Here is a 10,736-nt window from a genome sequence, read left to right on the forward strand (position 1 = left end):
AATTGTTTTCGGTTTGCATGGAGAATAAAATAAAAAAAATGGATTTTGGTTGTTTTTATTCCACTAACTAATATTATTATAATTATTATTAATATATAATTCATTAAGTTGATGTTATTTATTATAACATATATATTTATAATATACATCATTAATGCCGTCCACTACAACTTAAGCAGAGATATAATTGCTACTTTAGTTACTTTTTATTTATCTTAATCTATAATTCAACTTTTAACCCTTACGCGATTTAGTCTTCGTAGCTTAATAACTCCTAATTTCATAAAAATTATTAATTTAAAAATTAATTCATCTCTAATAAAACTCCATAAATATTAAATAAAAATATTTACGGATCCGATTTAATAGAAATTGAGTCCTGAAAATACACTTTCCGATACTCCTGACTATCGAGTCATTACTCTTCCTTCCTTTTTGTTTCTTGAAACCATACTTTTTTTGTATTCCGATACTCCAACGAAAGAGAACTATCACTATTTTCATTCGACATTAGAGAAAATTACTGTGTAATCAAGTTGATTTTAACCATGTTATGCTCTATCCTGTTGATTGATGCAAATGACGTAAAAGGCTATGGAAATATAAGGGTTTTTTTTTTAAATTATATAAAAATAATTAATTACGAAAATGGTAGAAGATGTAGATTAATTATAAAAATGGTTTGTTTTCTACAATATTATTGAATGCTACCGACCTGACAGCAATACCACCCTAGATTTCCCTCTAGCTTTGCTCATCATTCAGGTGAAGTAAAAAGAATATTTTTAACTGGTGTCACTAACATGTCAAGCAACATAAAAAAAATACAAATATTTTTTTAAATAGTAAATAAATACTATATGAATAGAAATGTATATATTTAATTTTTAACTTGATCCACCAATGTGTCAAGTCGCACCACCTTACAAAATATTTTTTTTATATTCGTATATTATTTGTTTACTATTTTATAAATATTCATATACTTTTTAGTGCTGTCTGACATGTTGGCAGCATCACTTGAAAAAAAATACTTTTTTACTTCACCGGAATGATTGGCAGAAGTTGGAGAGAAATATAGGGCGGTGTCGCTTGATGGGTTGGCGACACCCAAAAACACCATAGAAAATGATCCATTTTTATAATTAATTTACATCTTATACCATTTTCGTAATAAATTATTTTTTATATTATGTTGATTAAAAAACTCAAATATAAGTAACATATAGGTTAAAATATGCTATAAATTCTTATACTCTTCAAAAGTTTGAAATTTAATATTTGTATTTTTATTTTTAGGAATTTGATCCATTTACTTTTTAATATTTCAAAATTCAGATGCAATTGTATGTCATTGAGTTTTTTTTGTTGATATAATATTTTGATATTTAAAAAAAAAACTCACTTGTAATTAAAAAAAATGTAGTTATAATGAACTTGAATTTAGTAAAAGAATTTTAATAGTATTAACAATTAAACTTATATTTTAAAATCATACAAAGATTATGGTCCTAAAATAAAAATAAACTTCGAGAGGAAAAAAATTCAAATATAAAATATTTATTAATAAACTTCATAAATAAAAATTATGATTCAACAAGATAATTCAATACATTAAACAACAACATTTTCACCCATATAAAAAAGAGAGTTGAATGTTCTTATTTACTATTGAAACAGCATACACCGAGCAATACAATGGAAATTGGTACTTTGATCTCTGATCTAATTTAAAGGGATAAGGCAAGCCAACGAAGCTAAAACTATGGACTTGAACATGACCGAACCCGGCATGCTGCCTTTATCCTTACGAACAAAGAGTGCTTCATACACTGGTCCATTCACTGTCACCATAAGCCCACAAAGGACAACCTGCGATACCAACTTTTCCATGTCCTTACACTCTAATCCCCCCATAAACACCTTAACTACTACCCCAATTAAGCTGAAAAGATTCAGCATTGCCAACGTTGATATAACAGTAAACATGATGGAAGTGCTCCCGAAATCCATGATCTCTTGCTGGTACATCTTCGAGACATCGTCTGTGACGACCTTGGCCGTGACAGTAAATGTCGTTTGAGACAATCCCAATTGTCTCACTATGCAATCAATGAAGGCAAAGAAGAAGGATGTTGTCCTTCTATGTACCCACATTCTTTGCAGGTTCCACCATGCTTTGAATGTGCTTCCAAAAATTAAAGCCTCGGCTAAACTGTAAATGTTCTTGGATACAAACACATAGGCAAAGGGTATAAACCATCTGCTCCGTATGTCGGGGAATAAAGGAATGCCTCGGAACAAAGAAAAGGGGAGAGCGATCGCGTAGTAGAGGAGAGGAAGGGAAGATGGAGCCCATAACAGATAGACACAGTAACCCATTTGAGCACCCAATTTGATCTTATTGTATCCGTAGATGAAAGGACAGTATTTGGATAAGAAAATTTGGAACAGCCCATCAGACCACCTGGTGAACTGAACAAGAGCCATGTCCAAGGTTGGTGGAGCAACTCCTATAAATGCTGTATTGTCTGGATTGTAATAAACTGATTTCCATCCCCTGCATTGGATTGCCAAGCCCGTAACCACATCTTCAACTGGACACCCATATATTAATCCCATCTGCATAAACAAACAACCAAATATTGACCCAAATGTTATTATCTATTGGTATATTAGGTAAGAAATATAAAGTAAAAAATTGCTTAGTCATCAAGTAATATAATTTGTTTCAAGACTCGGGTTTAGTGTGTTTAGCGAGTGCTTTGAACTCCTTGCGATCTCTATGTTTATACCATGCCACATTGAATATACCTCTTTTCCCCATTGAGTTCCCTTCTCAAAGCCACAACTAGCAAGAACTTTAGATGCTTCTTCCAATTCATGAACCGTCCTGTTATCATCCTTTCGAGTTTCTGAATTCCATAGCCTTTTATGTTCCTCAGAATACTTGGTTCCGCAAAGACTCTTTCGTCGGTGAAAGCAGCCAGTGCCACAGTATAAGGCCGAACCATAACCACCTATTCCAGGAAGTTCAACCTTCAAAACCATGAAACCAAAGCAATCAGTGAAGAACATAAACATTTCCAATATCTTTTACCATAAAACCAACCTTATGGAGTACTGGGGAGGAATTCCCATACAGATCATTCTTGGTAATATTATTGAATTTCTGTGGATGCTGCACAAAAGCAAGCTGATGGCCTCTTTCCTCATCCATGAAAAAGCAAAGAGCCTCTTTAATCGAGTCCGCGTTGTTCGCATACATGTCGCAGTCCAAATTGAGAATGATCGCACTGTTGCTGATCTCAGACGACACTCTTATCTGCATCATTCGAATACATAAAATCATATGCAACATATGTAATATTAAAAACCAGATCTCACCGAAGAGTAAGTTATACCAGTGCATTCATGGCTCCAGCTTTAAAGTGATGAAGGCAATCTGGTCTCTTCTCTCGTGCCATGTAAACCAATGTAGGCAATCGACAACCATCACTATCTACAGCATTGGTGTCTCTTCCATCAATAATAATCTGAAAAAAAGAAAAAAAGAAAAATTCTCAAGAAATAATAATAAATTATCTAAATTCTATATACAAGGTGAAAAAAAATGTACGTGTTTTTATACCTGCACAATGGGCTGATGATTTTGCTTGGTTACATTAGAATCCCACTCAGAGAATCCTTTGTGTTGGTTCATTAGTTCTTCTGGAACACCACCTTTATTAATGACTGCTTCTATTCGTTTAATCATACCTTCATATTGTTCCTTCAAAATTAAAAGAAAAAAAAAGCAATTAAATCTTAAAATCAAATCAAATGTTGGGGGATTACTCTTGTTTTCCTACATGCTACAAAAAAATACTTGTTTAAAAGGTAAAAATGTGCTACCGTCCTTGTATTTTGGCAATGTTTGAGATTTAATTTCTGTACTTAAAAGTTGAAATTTAAATCTTCTTACCTTTTCAATTTAAAATTTTCAGCCTGACATATTTGTTTTCCGTCAATATTATGTAGAGGCGAAATCAGTAATTTTGTTTAGGTAGCCAAGATAAAATTATAAAAATTTCGGGGGCCAAAGCTAAAAAATGTGTAAAAAAAAGATTAAATTGAATTATTAAATTTTTTGAAGAGACAAAAATAAAAATTTTCTATTTAATCAATGGCGAAAAAGGCTTAATTGAATATTTTAATTTATTTTGAGGGGCTAATATGAAATTTTTCCTTTGGTTGCCATGCCATGTTGTATGAAATAGCCTAATCAACTTAAATAATTGGGTTAGTACTTTTAATAATTGGATCAGTACTGTAAAATAGAAAAGGTAAGAATATTTAATTCTTAAGTATAGCGACAAAACCTCAAACTTTGTTAAAATCCAGGGACTAACAACAAAATTTAACCTATTTAAACACTGAATTTTTACCTTGATGAACAGCCGCTGTTGAGCGTCTGCGGTGTGTTCATGCAGGTCAAAATTGTGAATAAAATAAGCGTCGGGTGACCTCGGTTCAACGTTGAACTTTTTGCAAAACGGTATCCAAAGCTTGGAAAAACGAGAGGCCTCCAATAGCGCGTAAAAGGTAAGTTGGGATCCGCCATCATCGGAAAGATAGACGCTTAACTTCTCAGTGGGATGATTCAACGACATCGCTGATAAAATGGTGTTAATCACCAAAGTTGGTGGCTCCATCGTGGGATCCGCCGTGCATACAAATATGTCCACCCCCGGTAACTTGCAAGAACTGTTGATTTCATGACATCAATCAAAATCAAAACATTAACTAACATGTATAATTAAAATATATTATATATTTTTTATTTGTTTTATTTTTTAGATTGTTTAATTTTTGTATTATGACCAATAGAAAATTTAGAATAAAAATTTAATATTTAAAATAAACATAAAAATAATTACTATTTGCATAACATATTTAAAAATTTTAAAGAAAAACAATAATTCATTATTTAAAATATGGAGTAATATTAAATGCACCATAAGTACATAAGTCTCATGCACTATCAGTGAATAATATCATGACACTTTATCGTTAAATAAAAAAAATAAAGGACTTATAAGTAAATGATAATTAATTATAAATAAATACTAATAACTCTGAAATTTAAGATTTTGAGTTTAAGGGTTTAGGATTTTAAATTTAGGGTTAGGATTTTAGCATTTATTTATAATTAATTATTATTTAATTATGTTAAAATAAAATTATTAGTATTTATTTATAAATTTTTCATTACTTTTTGTTTTATTTAATGAGGAATTATCATGTTATTATAAAATATATAATTTTAAAAAATTCTTTAAATTTTTTATAATAATATATAAAGTACATAAAATCAAAATATTGTATAAAATATAAAAAAAAGAAATTAATAACTTTAAAATATTTATAAATTCTAAAAATTATAAATTAGGGGTTAAATCGAGATTTTAGGTAATCGGCCTTTGAAGACAGAAGAAAACAACCATCGAAGTTTATGGAGTAGCACACATTTCAAGATTTTGTTTTTGTTAATTTATGAATTTTTTTATTATTTCTGTCCATTACAGAGTTGGATGGATCGACATGCCAATATATTATTAAGCATCTTTTTTAAAATATAAATAAATAACTACCGTTTCAATTAATACTTTTGTTTTATGTTTTTGTCTCAAACACAGCACACTTTTTTTGAATATTATGTATTTAATTATTTACAAACTTTTAAAATATTAAAGAAATAAAATAAAAAGTCAATTAAATTTTAATTTGATTGAATATTCTTATCAATATAAAAAGATGTAGCCTTAATTATGTTAAAACATATTATTCTACACTTTAAGAGTTGAGAAAAAATTATAAATAATTTTAGATACAATATCGAAAAAATAAATATAATAAAATTAATGTTTAAAAAAATAGAAAAAAACATATTTAAAAATTTGACTAAATATTTGGCAATAAGTGATATTTAAATAACAAAGGTAGAATAAGCCTAGAGTCACTCCACCCCTACAGACAGGCTGTTTAAATGTGTTTTTAATCTTATATTTTTTTTGAATTTTTAAAATTTAATTATTCTAATTCTATTATTTTTTAAATATAAAATTCATCTTTAAATTATTATTTATTCAAATACTTAAATTATTAATTTAGTCTCATTTTATCTTAACATATGATGTCAACCAATAAAAATATAACACGTGACATGTTTGTTAAATAATATACACTTTTTAAATAAAATGAGACAAAATTGATAATTTTTATATATTTTTTATAATAAAATTTAACACTTAAATGGAAAATTAATACAATTTGAGTGAATTATAGGGTGAAACTTTTTAAAAATTTATTTATTTTTTATTTTTATTTAAAATTCAATTAATTAAACAAATATAAATTTGATAAAGATACATTAATAACTAAATCAAATTGCTTTGCATGACTAAACTATTAATAAATTTATATTTTATTCATTTAATTTTAAAAAATTAAAAAATTGTCATTGAATTATTTAAAGATTTTCATTTAAGTCATTGGAAAGTTAAATTTTTTTTAAAGTTTAGTTAACGAGTTTTAAGCAACGATTCGATAATCAGTATGATGAATCAGTACTCATCGACAAGTAGAAGAACATACTTTAAATCTAATTCGATTTGATAGTCAGTATTGGAGATCCAAGAAAAAAACTATTTGAATTTTGGTTCATAGATTTGTAACGTTCAAAGCTGTTTTATGAAACAAAAAGTTGAACTATAAAAGAGAATGAGAGGTGAGCTTTTGATTTGTACAAGCGGTATGAATAGAAAATGCTATATAGCAATGATTTTAACAGCCTAGTAGTTAAATGAAAACTTTCGAATAGTTTGATAATCATTTTGTAATCTTTTAAAGTTCAAGTGACCAAAACATAAACTTATTAATATTTTAGTAACAAGTTTACCCAAAAATTTTCAAAAGTCTATAAACTCAGAAAAAAAAAACCTCGAGTCTATGAAATTCATTGAATTAAACTTAAAACTCGTAGTCGTATCGTCTTCTTCAAACTATTTTTGTTTTTTAAACAAAGGATAGACAGATGTTTCAAGGAATACTATGATTAGGTTTAATAGGAGGAGGAAGAAAAAAATGGTAGACAAACCTTTGAGAGAGATTGAATTTGAGAGGATAGTAACGAACAAGATTCCAACGAAGAGCTTGAGTAAGGATCCAGTAAAAACCGAAGCCGAGCTCGGCGAAGAACATACCGATCCATAGCCACCGACCTCTGTCGCCGGCTGTGGGGAGGTTTGATAATCTATAGGCCCATATCAAACATATCCCCACCAATATCGACGACGAAAACAAACTGAAAGCAACCTTGCCCTTTGCTTCTTCCGTCTTGAAAAGAGGCAGTTTGCGTTTCTCTCCTTCCACCGCTTGTGGTGTTCTCCTCATCGCTTTTTCTTTTCTCACTAATCTAACACTACATGGATCAACTAAGCTATATGATATATATACACGATAATCATCCTAGCTAGTGGAGTAAAAGTACTCCGCAAACATATATTCATGAGAAATTATTTAATAAATTAAAAAATAAATTATTTAACAAATATATTTAAATATTGACGAGGGTTAAAATGATAAAGGCAGTATATTAATTATTAGTGCGCTTTATGTTCAGATTTTATCATATAAAAATATAAAAGTACAAATAATATTTTAGTTATGTTTGTTACTTTATAAAATAATTTTTTTTATAATTTTTCAATTGTGTTCGTATTTAGTTGATGAATGATACTAACTTAGTTGACTTTTAAAATAATAGTAATAGATGTATGAATTAGTCTGGCCAAGTCGAATCATATTGAAATGAACGTACCAATTCTATTTTAAATTTATTGATATTTTAAAATTTATTTAACATTTTTAAAGTTAATAAATTCTTAGTATCTATCTATATTTATATTATGCTCCTAATTGAGTTAGTGTGACAACTCAATCAAACATCAACCCAATTAAAAAATTATTAAAATAGCCTTTTTTATATACAAAATAAGTCATATTGTGCCTAATTTTCTTGCCTAATGTCCATTTTTTTAAATCCTTCTAAATATCAGGTTGGACTTCGAGTTTGGACTAATAACCCGACATGTGAATAAGTTTATATCAAGGTTGTTAGCAGCACATCAATGATGAATCTGCCAATATCGGTATGTTTTGGTGTGCCATGTCAGATTTATTGATATTTTAAAAAGTTGTTTAATCTTTTTAAATTTAATAAATTCTTGGTATCTATCTATACTTATATAAAGCGCTTAACTGAGTTTGTGTCACGAGTAGACTAAGAACAAACTCAGTTAAAAAAGTACTAAAATAACATTTATACACAAAATTATATTATTATAAGGATATTTTTATCTTTTTATATTTTATATAAAATCAATAAAAATTCAATCATAATAAAATTTAAACATAAGACCCGATGAATCTTAAACATTTATTTTTACCATTGCAATATTTTTATATAAACTTTTAATAATATATTTTATTATATTTTTTTCACTCTCATCGTGAGTATTTCATAGTCTAATACGTATATTGTAAGGTAAAGAGAATTTTGAAACGAATTGAATATCCATTATTGAAAGAGAAAATGGCTTTTTATAGTTGTACATCACAACTGAAAAGAGAAAGAATGTGTCAATGACTCAACAACCTTGAATAAATCAAACAAATAAATATCCCTAAAGAAATGGGATTTATTATCCAAGCAACCTCAAACAGATTATCAAATCCTAACAATTCCTCCATTAAACTAAAAATGCTCTAAGCATTTAGTTTATGTTAGCTTCTGCACAAACACTCAAGAATCCTCTTAGCATACAAAACTGATCCAGCTTAAGAGGTTTGGTCGTCACATCTGCTAGCTAATCTTGTGAATTACAATGCATCAGTTTAATGTTGCAGTCTTTGTTAAGTCTCGAAGGAAATAAAAATGCACATCAATATGTTTGCTGCGGCCATGCATTACTGGATTTTTGGAGAGCTTGATTGCTAAGCTGTTATCACAAAAAATAGTGATCAATTTTTCATGATTCTTGTCCAATTTCGCCAACACCCTTTGTAAACATAATGTTTGACATGCACATGATGTTGCATCAATAAATTTAGCTTTTGTGGTGGACAAACTAACTACTGGTTACTTATTAGAAAACCATGAAATTGCCCCTGAGCTTAATAAAAACACATAACCAGAGGTACTCTTTCTATCTTCTATATCTCTAGCATAGTCGCTATCAGTGTAAGCAAAAAGTTCATCTTCTCTTCCCTTCTTATAGAAGATTCCAAATTTAGTTGTACCCTTCAAGTATCTCAACGCTCGTTTCACCACCTACAAATATAGCTCAATAGGATTTTCCATGTATCTACTAACAAGACTCACCACAAACATCATGTTCAACCATGTTGTAGTAAAATACATAAGACTACCAACAACTTGATTTTAGTAAGTCTTATCGACTTTGACTCCATCTTCATCCTTTGAAAGCTTGAATCCAGGGACTAATGGAACCTGAACAGGATTACTCTTATCCATTCTGAAACATTTCAGCACCTCTGATGCATACTTATTTTGACTGATAAAAATGCCATCAGATTTTTGCAACACTTCAATACCAAGAAAATACCTCATCCTCCCAAGATTTATCATGTCAAATTCATTCTTCATAGAATTTATGAACTCAATTATCATCTGCTCATCATTACCAGAAATAATGAGATCATCAATATACAAACTAACAATTACCATTTTTGTAACACCCTAACCCGTATCCATCACCGGAACAAGGTTATGGAGCATTACCAGACTTATAACTCAATCAATCAAACATCTCATGCACATTTTTCATTCAATTCACAATTTATTTATAAACTTTCATATGGTTTCTAATATAAGCCTTTGAGGTTCCAAATAATCATTAAAATTTGTTTGAGGCTAAACCGTGTACACAAGATTTTTTTTAAAACATAGAAATTTTTCTAAGATGTAGGGGACACACGCCTGTGTGATAGGCCGTGTGAGCCACACGCCCGTGTCCTAGGCCATGTGGACATTCGATGTGATATACACGACTATGTCCCAGCCCGTGTCCATACCCGTGTAACTCTCTGACTTGGGTCACACGGCCAACCACATGTGCTAGGCCATGTGAACAATGTAAAATTCACAATTTAGGTGCAGGGGTCACACGACCAAGCCACACGCCCCTGTGTTAGGCCGTGTGTCACACACGGCTGAGACACACGCCCGTGTCACTACCTGTGTCAAATTACCTGGGCATTCTTTTTTTATATTTTAAAGATATAGAGGACATGGCCAAACCTTACGTCCGTGCGCATAACTGTGTGTCACACACGGCTGAGACACATGCCCGTGTCTCTGCCCTTGTGGACAAAAATAGGCTATTTTCTAAGCTTTATTTCTCACCCAAATTGATGCCAACCTAAATTCAACCATATGCATATGACCATGATATAATAGGCATTCAAACCAACCCAAAAATTAAACTTAAAGCATGTATCATCACCACTTACAACATTAAATTTGTTAAAAGCAATTCTTCATTTATCATTCATATTCAACTCATTTAAGCAAACATCATTTTCAACATAATATAAAATGTCAACAAGAATTTACAATTATATACACTTGCAAAAACTAGTACTCTAGAGTTCATTAAACAAAAGGACACTAT

The 10,736-nt window shown here is 29.9% G+C and overlaps 1 protein-coding gene across 1 annotated transcript; it reads right to left on the reverse strand.

The window, feature by feature from the left end:
• Nucleotides 1-1,559: 1,559 nt before the first annotated feature.
• On the reverse strand, nt 1,560-7,496 carry LOC107916923 (cellulose synthase-like protein E6). Its single transcript, XM_016846298.2, has 7 exons — nt 7,139-7,496; nt 4,428-4,746; nt 3,632-3,772; nt 3,405-3,536; nt 3,113-3,325; nt 2,815-3,039; nt 1,560-2,622 (listed from the first exon to the last, which is right to left on the reverse strand). Exons 1-7 carry the CDS (start codon nt 7,432-7,434, stop codon nt 1,726-1,728), a joined length of 2,223 nt encoding a protein of 740 aa, XP_016701787.1. The 5' UTR covers nt 7,435-7,496; the 3' UTR covers nt 1,560-1,725.
• Nucleotides 7,497-10,736: the final 3,240 nt, after the last annotated feature.

This window comes from Gossypium hirsutum, chromosome A01 (genome assembly GCF_007990345.1).
Source record: "Gossypium hirsutum isolate 1008001.06 chromosome A01, Gossypium_hirsutum_v2.1, whole genome shotgun sequence".
Lineage (NCBI taxonomy): Eukaryota > Viridiplantae > Streptophyta > Magnoliopsida > Malvales > Malvaceae > Gossypium > Gossypium hirsutum.

What these genes read in the sequence shown, in the direction of transcription:
- LOC107916923 (XM_016846298.2), bottom strand. Translation starts at nt 7,434, where the DNA reads ATGAGGAGAACACCACAAGCGGTGGAAGGAGAGAAACGCAAACTGCCT. An exon ending in AAATTCAATCTCTCTCAAAG is followed by an intron (nt 4,747 to 7,138) that starts GTTTGTCTACCA and finishes TGAAATCAACAG; the next exon opens with TTCTTGCAAGTTACCGGGGG. An exon ending in GAACTCAATGGGGAAAAGAG is followed by an intron (nt 2,623 to 2,814) that starts GTATATTCAATG and finishes TTGTTTATGCAG; the next exon opens with ATGGGATTAATATATGGGTG.